The sequence below is a fragment of the Carassius carassius genome, chromosome 7 (assembly GCF_963082965.1).
Source record: "Carassius carassius chromosome 7, fCarCar2.1, whole genome shotgun sequence".
NCBI lineage: Eukaryota > Metazoa > Chordata > Actinopteri > Cypriniformes > Cyprinidae > Carassius > Carassius carassius.
Window position 1 is genome coordinate 6,947,165 of NC_081761.1, and position 11,626 is coordinate 6,958,790.

The 11,626-nt window shown below is 34.4% G+C and overlaps 2 protein-coding genes across 3 annotated transcripts; both read left to right on the plus strand.

Annotated features, from left to right (window-relative positions):
* Window positions 1-7: 7 nt before the first annotated feature.
* lratb.2 (lecithin retinol acyltransferase b, tandem duplicate 2) lies at window positions 8-3,126 on the plus strand. The gene is made up of 2 exons (XM_059553654.1): window positions 8-1,436; window positions 2,947-3,126. Exons 1-2 carry the CDS (start codon window positions 930-932, stop codon window positions 3,100-3,102), a joined length of 663 nt encoding a protein of 220 aa, XP_059409637.1. The 5' UTR covers window positions 8-929; the 3' UTR covers window positions 3,103-3,126.
* A 603-nt stretch (window positions 3,127-3,729) lies between these two features.
* On the plus strand, window positions 3,730-10,044 carry rbm46 (RNA binding motif protein 46). Of its 2 annotated transcripts, none has more exons than XM_059553176.1 (6): window positions 3,730-3,807; window positions 4,450-4,604; window positions 5,177-5,514; window positions 5,707-5,836; window positions 7,096-7,902; window positions 9,437-10,044. In XM_059553176.1, the coding sequence occupies exons 2-6, from the start codon at window positions 4,460-4,462 to the stop codon at window positions 9,628-9,630; spliced, it is 1,614 nt and encodes a 537-aa protein (XP_059409159.1). In that variant the 5' UTR covers window positions 3,730-3,807; window positions 4,450-4,459; the 3' UTR covers window positions 9,631-10,044. The 2 variants fall into 2 exon arrangements, with proteins under 2 accessions (XP_059409159.1, XP_059409158.1); XM_059553175.1 differs by having other exon boundaries at window positions 3,784-3,923.
* Window positions 10,045-11,626: the final 1,582 nt, after the last annotated feature.

Here is an 11,626-nt window from a genome sequence, read left to right on the forward strand (position 1 = left end):
TTAGTTTTTACCTTCATATAGCCTATTAACATTTTACTTTGTTGTTCATTTTTATGACACCCTTTTTTTGAAAACATACAGTACTGTACAGTTTCAGCAAGTAAATAAATGTAAATTCAAAGTATAAGAAAATGGCGTTTTATATGTTTTTTTGCCTAATTATAGCACAAATGCAGGCTAAAATATAATTTAATTTATTTTTTCATTGCACAAGGTTCCATGAAGAACCAGTGGAACCTCTTTTTATAAAAAAGTGGAAAAAAGTTCTTTAGATTATTAAAATGTTCTTCAGACTATAAGAAAAAAAAGTTTCTTGATGTTCCTCAAAGGGTTCTTTGGGGAACCCAAAATGGTTCTTCTATGGCGCCGCTGTGAAACCTTTTCGAATTTGTATTTTTAAGTGTATGCAGTATAAATAGAAGACTTTTTAATTATATTAATTAATAAAAAAAATAATTATTGACATCTAGTCAGTGAACTACCGTAGTTGTAAGTTATTGACCAAAAGCAATAAACATCAATTGTTTCAATCATTAAAAAATTTACATGTTTAACTTAAAAATTGTTAATTAATGTTTATCTGATCAGGCATAAGAGTTGATTTTATGAAACCAATGAGAATCTTGAACAGTTCTATATTGTTAAGGAATTATATATCGTCATTGCTGCAACATTTGATCATTATACAATGAGCATTACCTTTATTTGTTACATAAATAGAAAACATTAGGTAATATAATCCACAAAGCGTGAGAAAGTCATTGAGCAACTATGAATTGTTTGTTTCATTAGGCATGTGATGTACTTATTATGGAGTTTATTCTGAAAATAGCTCTGGGTTTGTAATCCTCAAGCTCCTCCCCAGGCTGCCTCAAGTGGGATAAAACCTGCAGGTGTCAGACCATCTAGAAGCTCACCGCATCTCCAGGATGTTTCCTCTACAGTTCCTCTACAACTTCTTTTACATCGCTGTGGTCACAGACTTGGAAGAAAAGAAGAAGAAAGTGGTCCAGTATGACACCTCCATGTACAAAAGAGGAGATCTCCTAGAGGTCCCTCGAACTCTCTTTACACATTTCGGAATCTATCTGGGGAACAACCGCGTGGCTCACCTCATTCCTGATATCCTGCCGGTCTTGACCACTGACGAGAAGGCCATTGAGAAAATGGTGACTAACAACCGGCTGATTTTGGGTGTGATAGCAAAAAAAGCAAGTGTCCGGGTGGACTCGTTGGAGGACTTTGCGTATGGAGCAGAAATTCTGGTCAACCACATGGACAAGGTGTGCAGTCGGTCTCCGTTCGAGGGTGAGGAGGTGGCTCGGAGAGCCGAGAAGCTCTTGGGCTCCGTGGTTTACAGTCTGCTTTGGTACAACTGCGAGCATTACGTCATGTACTGCAGATATGGCACCAGCATGAGCTTTCAGACCTACCAGGTGAGATTTTTCAGCAGAGAGAGGGAGCAAAATTAGCAGATAATCTGTATCCAAAATAAATCTGCTAACAAACAATGAAGAAATAAATAGATCAAAGAGGTTATCGTAATTATTTTCCTGAAATAATATATCTGAAGCACTTTGGTAGGCCTACTTGTGAATATCTTTCAATATTATCAACTAAGTTATACTTTCTTAGGTTGCTTTTGTTAGACAAAAACAGCTAATAATGAATTTGTATTTGTCCATGTCAACCTAAAGGAGTTCAGGAACTAAGGAGTCTGCTAGAATTCATTAAGCATCTAGTTCTTTGCTACTTTCAATCTGTTAACGCATGACTTAACCAAGGATACTTTTCAGCCATTGCATTGACTATTTATATTGGCATTAGGAGGAAAATATATGAATTTGCATTAATGCTGACCAGCTATTGTCGGTGAACCTGGTTAAGTATGTGAGGCAATAGCACTAATTCCATTTCAAATAGGATTACACGCAAAAATCTGGTTAAGAAATTTACTGCGATTGAGAAATAAATTGCTTTTATGTAAGGCTGGTGAATGCCTGTGCATGGTTGAAAAGTGAACTGGAATAAATAAGTCTGGATAAATACAATATATCTGTTTATAAATTATTATAGACTCAGGTCTCAGGTCTGTAAGTGACATGTATTAAGGCTGTTTAAACCACAAAAGGCTCAGTTTGCAAACAGGTCAGAAAAAAACATCTATGAGCTGGCATCGCTATTTAAGTTAATATATGCTAATTAAACAATGTTTATTGATTCATTTAATGTTTTGAAATAAATATGGGTAAAGTCACTGTATAATTACAATCATAAGAAAGAGAACAGGCAGGACATCAAACGATCTGATCATTGCCCTTTGTGGTGTTTTATTCATTTATATTTTTATTCAGTTGCTTCAGTTGGTTTTGAGCAAGAATGTTAATCTGCAGATTCCAGGCTGTAATCTCTTTGAAACTCTTTCAACAAACACACACACACACACACACACACACACACACACACACACACACACACACACACACACACACAGACGCACACACACACACACACACTTGATTTCTTTTCTTTTTTTTTTCAGTCCAAAAAATGATGATGATATTCCAACAGCATGATAAAACTAACCACTCTCCAGCTGTGCTGGAAACATGATTTTGCCACAAAAATTTAAAATACAGGCCCATCAAAGGACAACTATTTATTTATTTTTTGTTAGAGTATCCAAATGATCTGTTTTCCATTAAATGAAAATTAACTATGGAAATCATGAAATCTGTGGTACACTTTTGAAAAACTTAGGAAATCTGGGAATATTCCACCAATGCAGCACCAAAGAAACATTACTGTTACCAAATGTTAAGAGAGAATTAAGCTACCCAAATGACCTTTTTTCATTTTAATCTTCATACTTTTTTTTAATGATTCACTGGAATCCAAATGCAAAATTCTTAACTTTGTATTTCTTTCTTGTATTTTCCTCAACAGTTCTGCAAAGTGGTGCGCAAGATTGTGTGCAGCAAGAGAAGTTGTCTTTTAAGCTTTTTGTTATGCTTGTTCATCATGTTTTATATGGGGTCTGTGTCCATCTTTGGAATTTTATCCACGCTTATAATCCCCTCCACTATTTGGATGGCATCCTGAAATTTATTTTATTTTATTTTATTTTATTTTATTTTATTTTATTTTATTTTATTTTATTTTATTTTATTTTATTTTATTTTATTTTATTTTATTTTATTTTATTTTATTTTATTTTATTTTATTTTATTTTTTAATCAATGAGTTCAAAATAGAGTTTTATTAACCTGGGGCACCTATTGGACCATTGTTAAAAATTGGTCCACTGAAATAAAAAAAAAATACAAAGAAATATACTATATATATATATATATATATATATATATATATATATAAGCATATAAGAATGTGATCTTTCCATTACTGTCATGTTAAGATGCATCAGATAATTTATTTTCTTACTGTTTGTTGTGAAGCAAAATAATAAATATTAATGTATATATGAAACTTACTGATTATCATGTACTGTGCATGTATATTTATGCAATAAAAGGTTCTCTAAAGAATTCCATGGTATATTTTGTAAAACCATGGTTTGTTAGTCAGTCTAAAAATAAATAAAAATGCCATTTAACTTGTTTGTTCCCTCTCTCTTTGTTCCCTCTTTTTTTTACTAGACAATGGACATGTTAAAAGTAAATAAATAAAAAATCCCATATTTTTCTCAGAATTTTGATGAGCATTTACATGCAAACATACAGTGCGGATCAAAGGAAGCCCTTCCGCGGAAACGCTCTGGCAGATCATTGGTTGAAACTCGACGGTCAGGTAAATAGTGTGACGTATAATTTAGTCAACATCGATCGAACCGTCGATTATCGAGTGTCACACAACGTTATTTCCATATTTTACATTTCTTAATTCATTTATTGAGTGTCCAAAAGGTAAGAGAATCTGTTTAAAAACATTAATATCACTTTGGAGATTAGTTCCAATGTCATTTCTTTCTTTTCTTTTTTCACGAGAGTTGAGAGAAGCGTCTCACACATAACTTAAACTATAATATTAGTCTCACGCAGATTAGTATATAAAATATATTCGACCAAAAACACTTCAGATGTTCCCGCTATTTTAAATGGTTTGGCTGTGCCGTTGTCGTTGAATATGACGAACGTTTTTGACTCAAATTCTTGACTTATATTTTGTCACAATTTGACGTTTTTATAAAATAGTGATTCATTTAATAAAATATTGTATTTTTTTATAGATAGATATACATTAAATTCGTATAAGACCGTATATTTTGTTACTTGACTGCTCGATAGTTATGATGCTAGTTAATTGTGTTTGCTAGCTTAGCTGCACTTAACGTTACATCATTTTGAGTAACGTATAATGTATTCATATTAATGGAAGGCCTCGAGTGTGATACATTTAGGAGAAACCTGACACAAAGGCTTTCTTTGGTAGCACTGTGATTATGGACGAAGGCAGCAGCAGTCAGCCGTCTGATAATAGCAAGATGGACAGCTCTAAGGAAGCTGCTCTTCTGGCCCTGATGGACAGGACAGGCTACAGCATGGTCCAGGAAAACGGACAGAGAAAGTTTGGTGGTCCACCTCCAGGTAAACTAGGAAGACTTATTTCATCACATTGTTCAAATGTTAAGTAAATTGTATGAATGTACATAACAACACACCGCACACACACATATGTATGTATATGTAATAAACTGCCTTTCAAAAGGTTGTTCATTTTGGCTGACATGGGCACGGAAAATGGATAATTAACTCCAAAAAAAAAAAAAAAACTTAATTCATTATTTACTCAGAGAGGTTGAGACATAAGAGGATATGATGACACAGTTTTCATTTTTTTTTGGATAAACTTTGCCTGCAACCAGTAGCTAAATAGCTATTTAGGCATTATTTTAGAGTACTTCTGTAGATAAATTAGCCTTTCTGATATCTCTGAATCCAAAATGAGCTTTTTCACCATACCTTATTTCACAATCCAATTCATTTAAGATAGAAGAGAATAGATAGAATCAATCTTCAGCCCCTTTTCTTGCATAATGGTAGTAATGAAACAATACTGTAATAAAAATGTGTACAAGCATGCTAAATATAGTACAAACCTTATTTTTTACACATCAATATAGTGCTCATCATAATAATTAACTAAATTAATTTCTTAGGTTGGGAGGGCCCTCCTCCTCCAAGAGGTTGTGAGGTGTTTGTGGGTAAAATCCCAAGAGACATGTATGAAGACGAGCTTGTACCTGTATTTGAGCGGGCCGGTCGTATCTACGAGTTTCGTCTGATGATGGAGTTTAGCGGGGAGAACCGTGGCTATGCCTTCGTCATGTACACCAACCGAGAGGGAGCCCAACGAGCTATCCAGCTCCTGGACAACTACGAAATCCGCCCTGGGAAGTTCATAGGGGTATGTGTGAGTCTGGACAACTGTCGGCTTTTTATCGGCTCCATCCCGAAAGACAAGAAAAAGGAGGAGATCCAAGAAGAGATGATGAAGGTCAGTATATGACAACTGCATACATTAGAAATTACACAGAACTAAAACAATATGAAAAACATTGTGTGACACCATCTAGTGAACAAATGTTTTTTTTTTAATACCGAAACCATTATAAAACAGTTGGTTATGAACTAATGTCATTGTTTAATATAATAATAAGTTGTTTTTGTATTGCAATTCTAAATACAGGTGACTGAAGGTGTCGTGGATGTGATTGTGTATCCCAGTGCAGTGGACAGGATGAAGAATCGTGGCTTTGCCTTTGTTGAGTACGAATCCCACAAAGCAGCTGCCATGGCTCGCAGGAAACTCATACCAGGTGCAAAAGCACAATAGAAATACATATTTAAAAGTATTTATTTGTGTTTCTTGATATGCCATGCATCACTATTTCCAATGCTCATATTTTAAGGGGGTATTTATCAAAGCATACTGAAAAAAGGACCATAGTTTCCACAAAAATATCAAGCAGCACAACTGTTTTCAACATTGATGATGATAAGAAATGCTCTTTGAGCACTAAATAAATATATTTTATTTGACAGACATATATTAGACCTATATCAGAAGGATCATGTGACACTGAAGACTTGAGTAATGGATGCTGATTTCAGCTTTGTCATCACAGGAATAAATTAAATTAAAAACATATAAAAAAATAACTATATTTTGAAAATGTAGTAATATTATGTTTTGGATTAAATAAATGGTCAGCCTAAATAAACACAGATAGTCCCTGCCCATCCTTTATTTTTCTTATTAAACATATCTTAGCTGATTTAAAATACACTGGATTATAGAAGTAAAACAAGTTATCTTTGCTGGGAAATCCATTGACAATTTCATCTCTGGACATGCTACCCATTTCCATTGTAGACCTGGTGCTTTCTGGGTTATTTCAACTTAACGTAAAATATGTATATATATATATATATATATATATATATATATATATATATATATATATATATATATATGTATATATATATATATATATTTTTTTTTTTATGATTTATTTATACACTTTAAACCATTAAAAAAATAAATAAAAATAATAATTTTTTTTACAGAAACAGGGGAAGATGAAAATACAAAAAACATTACAGTAAGAAGATGCACTGGGGATTCTTTTCCCTAAAAAAAAAAAAAAAATTAGAGTACTTTACAATCACATACAGTTACAGTAAACATAGCAGAGTATTGGCCAGGCAATACAAAATTAGGATCAACATCTAGACTGGTGATAGATGTGGGGGGCAATAAGGGCATCACACACAAAGAGCAGGGTCAAGCTGGAGAGTTCACAAAGGGGTTGCCAAAGCTTAATGAAAATGGTGCTAGGTCGGTGAAGAGAGTACCTAATTTTCTCCAGTTTCATAAAAAACATACAATAATTTAACCCTTTTTTTAACACAAAAGACATTTACTGAATTCCTTAGAAAGCAAACAAGCAGCACTGCTTATACTTATTTTTAAGAGAAAATCTACGAGGGCCTGACAATGACTTGTAAACAACATTACACTTGTTACAACTTTTCACTAATATGCAACTTGCTGTGTGTCAATGTCAACTTTCAGGAACATTTCAACTGTGGGGTCACACCATTCAGGTTGACTGGGCTGAACCAGAAAAGGAATTAGATGAGGAGACCATGCAGCGAGTGCGAGTCCTCTATGTTCGTAATCTCATGCTGAGCACCACGGAGGAGACGCTACGCTCTGAGTTCTCACGCCTGAAGCCTGGCTCTGTGGAACGTGTTAAGAAGCTGACGGATTATGCCTTCATCCACTTCTATAAACGTGAGGATGCCCTAAACGCTCTTGAGTCCATGAATGGAAATGTTATTGATGGTTCGCCCATTGAGGTGACTCTTGCCAAGCCTGTCAGCAAAGATGGGAACAGAAGATCCGGGTTGCGGAGTAGCTATGGTGGAGTGGCACCTCCTGGAAATTATGGTGATTCCAACTTCTTGTTCCAGAGCAGAGATGATGTGACCATCGGCTTAGGGAATGGAGCAATAAGTGATGGTTTTAGTGCGCGCCCAGTTAACCTCCCGCCTCATTTGGGCAGCCCGTATGCAGTAGATTTAGATCGCTGTATGTATCCTTTCCTACCCGGATCCCATTTAGTCCCGGTCAGCCTAAACACCCTGAAGCCCAGCCAGCTGAGCTCAGCTGTGTCATTGCTTGATTACTACTGCCACAAGAATGACTGGTCTCTGCCCGAGTATCATCTTTACTCCCTAGCCGGACAGGAGGGGAAAATGCTGCTGATCTACAAAGTGGTCATCAACAGCACCAGAAGCAGCTTCATGCCTGATAAAGCCTGCACCATACTGGAGGACGCCAAGGAGCTTGCTGCTCAGAATGCGCTCTGGAGCCTGGGTTAGTTTATCTCAGTTGCTCTCTGGTTTCTGTAGTTTTCATTTCTGTAAAACATTTAAAGCAATACTGAGTCACATACAACATGAAATTAGGAGTGCACTGATAATGAAATTGTGTAAGATGCATACAGTAATTACATTCATGTTATGGCTTATAACAGATAAAATACAGATTAAAATAATTTACAATTCTGTTTTTTCTAAATAAATCAAAACTCTTTGAAATGCAGTGAATGTAGCACCACAACATTATAAGGTACAGTAAAAAGCAAAGATATTTTGAAGGGATAGTTCACCCAAAAATGAAAATTCTGTCATTAATTACTCAACCTCATGTTGTTCCAAACCCGTAATATTTTCTTGTGTCTTCGGAACACAAATTAGGATATTTTTGATGAAATCCTAGAGCTTTCTGACTCTTCATAGACAGCAATGTAACTGAAATGTTCCCAGACACTTATATGGTTAGGGTTAGAATTAGGGTTTGTCTTAGGGTTACTTGCATGTTATTATGCATAATTTATTGTTGTTATTATTATAGTAAATACATTTAACGTGTAACAAGGAAATCTTAAAATAAAGTGTGACCATAACCACTTAGTCAAACATATCATTACATTAAGTTAGTACATTAAAGTACATGAAGGGTCAGAAAGCTTTCAGATTTTATCAAACATATCTTACTTTGTGTTCTGAAGATGAACGAAAGTCTTACATGTTTGGAACATGAGGGTGAGTCATTAATGTCAGAATTTTCATTTTTCATTTTCAACTATCTCTTTAAGATTTGGATTTAACAGTGTTATTAAAGTATTAGTGCTTTTAAAGTTTTAATTTTATGAGTGTTAGATGACTAAATAAAAACAGACAAATATTGGTATTGGCAGTGACAAGTGGTAGCAGCCCTGGTTCAAAAAGACCTAATACTTAAACATTGTTTTGTATATTACCATGCTAATCTCTCAGAGAGTTCTTATGACATAAATATTTTTATTCAAAAATTAAGTGGATCCAAATTGACAATAAAGACATTTTCAGTGTTACAAAAAAACATTTTTAAATAAATGCTTTTTTTTTTAAATATTAAACAGCACAGCTGTTGTAAGCATTGATGATAATAATAACAAATGTTTATTAAGCACCAAAATCAGCATATTATAAAGATGTTTGACAGATCATGTGACACTAAAGACTAGAGCAATGATGCTGAAAAATCACAGGAATAACACATTACATTAGAAAGGTTTTTTTATTTTATTTTATTTGGATTAATATTTCACAATATTACTGTTTTACAGTATAAAATAGTATGAATAAATAAAGCCTTTGTGAGTGTAAGGGGCTTCCCTTAAAAACGTTCTTTAAACAATCTTACTGCAAAAGTCTTTAATATTATTCAGTAGCAATTAGTTGTGCATCACTACTTGAAATATAAGTATAAGCTTCACATTTCTGCTTTTGGACCTTTGGGTATGATTGTACTGTAAACCCTTTTTTCCTATGTGTGTGTGTGTGTGTGTGCTTCCATGTATCAGATTGCTCTATCAGTTCCCCTGGCTCCCCATCGAATGTTTCTCCTCCTGCACCTTCTGGCTCTGGTTACCTGTCCTTTGGATGTAGGTCTCTGCCTTACCCAGCATACCCCATGGCCTCCATCTCACCTCCCCTGCCCATCTCCTGCTCTTCTGCCCAAAGACTCTTCATCCCCAACCAGTCATCCTTCCTGTAATCAAGTCATTCAGTATCTGTGAACTTTATTTACTTACAATGTGTTTCTTAAATGTTCATATGAATCGTTTTTTATTGTTTCACTGACTTTTTGTTTAGTGCTGTTTCAATCGAATGACTAGCAGCAGTAGCAGGATTTTTTCTCAATTCACATACTTTAACATTCATGCCACTGTTGGTTGTTTCTTTACCTGAGTGTTTTGTGCATTCTGTTTGGGTGTTTATTTCCCTTTTTATGAAGTAAGTTATTTACTTGTGTTAAAAACACAGTGTTTGAATAGAAACAAAAGATATAAACTGTTACGCTATTAAAAAGGATGCATATTCTTAATTAATAATGCAATAGTGGGTAGGTAATGTTGCACGTTCAATTTTGTGTTACATTTCCCTGGCAGATTAAATCTCATAATTTCAATGTGATTGTTTATTTATTTTGATAATGCTGTAACAATGCTCAGATATTATAACCACGGTTACACTTTATTTTAAGGTGTCCTTTGTTATGTGTCATTGCTATACATTTAAGTAATATTAATTAACTACATGTACTTATATGGTTAGGGTTAGAATTAGGGTTTGTCTTAGCGTAACTTGCATGTTATTATGCATAATTTATTGTTGTTATTATTATAGTAAATACATTTAACGTGTAACAAGGAAATCTTTAAATAAAGTGTCACCATACCACTTAGTCAAACATATCATCATATTAAGTTAGTACATTAAAACTGCACTTTTGATTTGTTAATTTTGAGATAGATGGCAACATTCAAACTCTCCTTCTCACCATGCATTAGGACGATATAGACACACGTCCTCTTCCAGGCAGATTTGTAACATTTTCTGTTGATTGGAAATTCTTAATTATTGTCCTGATGGTGGACATGGGGATTGTCACTGCTCTAGCTCTTTTGTTCACAAATTAGTCGCTTTCTAATTTGTGAAGCTCAATTATCTTTTGATGCACATCAACTATATTCTTTGTTTTTTCTCATTATGATAGATGATTAAGGGAATTTGGCTTTAGTTTTCCCTCCTATTTATATTCCTGTGAAACAGGAAGCCATGGCTGGATAACTTCATGTTCCTAATCACCCTGGTGTGCTCAAAATTGTAAATATGAATGGAAAGATACTTCACAGATATTTTACTCATAATAATTTCTAGGGGTACCAATAATTGTGTCCAACGTGAGAAAAACATTTATTTCATAATGACCTTTTCTCCCATTTTCAATAGTTTTAGTTCGATTTTTGTGATTTTATTTTAATAATGCAGGTTTATTTTCACAGCCTTCTTTGATCATATTTACCAAGGGTACCAACAATTCTGACCTCGTGTGAAATAACTTTATAAAGGTTGTGCACATTGTAGTACAACAAGCTCTTGGCTTGACTCTGTGCTGTCCACTCCTTAGTAGTTTTTCAGTAATTGGATAGCCTCTGCTATGCGCCAGTTTTAGATCACCTTAGTCAGGCATTTTAAAGAAGTAGCTTAAATTGGTTATGGAAATGCTGTCTGTTGCGCTGTGCTGTACTGGGCCTTTCTCCCAGTCTTGCTGTTAACAGAATGAGCCGAAGCATACATAGTAGGACCACTCCAGTGATTTTTTATGAGATTTTTGAAGTATTGAAAGCAGTTTATGTTCATAGCAGCGAGAGATGTTAACCAGTATGGAGGATAAAATGGAGAAACACAGAATGCTCTAAAAATAGTAGTTGTTTATGGTTTGTTATTAGGATACCAAATGAAATGTTTCTTCACAAAGTATCCCCATTAGTGTACTGTTTGTCTGTTTTTCCATCAATTTACTATACAGGAGAGTGAAGAGAGACAGGAAAGTGGTGGGATCTGAAAGCGTGGACTCAACCTGAACCTTCATTACAGAAATTCTGAATTTCCGAGTGCGCACTTGGAATATTTAATTATAATTGGATTTTACTTCAGTTTTACAGAGAATGTGTTGTACTTATTCCCTTAACATCACCATTCAAATC

Excerpts from the sequence above, each read along its gene's own strand:
- rbm46 (XM_059553176.1), top strand. The coding sequence starts at position 4,460 with ATGGACGAAGGCAGCAGCAGTCAGCCGTCTGATAATAGCAAGATGGAC. Across the intron at positions 5,515-5,706 it reads TCCAAGAAGAGATGATGAAG|GTGACTGAAGGTGTCGTGGA; the intron begins GTCAGTATATGA and ends TTCTAAATACAG. Across the intron at positions 5,837-7,095 it reads TCGCAGGAAACTCATACCAG|GAACATTTCAACTGTGGGGT; the intron begins GTGCAAAAGCAC and ends GTCAACTTTCAG.
- lratb.2 (XM_059553654.1), top strand. The coding sequence starts at position 930 with ATGTTTCCTCTACAGTTCCTCTACAACTTCTTTTACATCGCTGTGGTC. Across the intron at positions 1,437-2,946 it reads TGAGCTTTCAGACCTACCAG|TTCTGCAAAGTGGTGCGCAA; the intron begins GTGAGATTTTTC and ends TTTCCTCAACAG.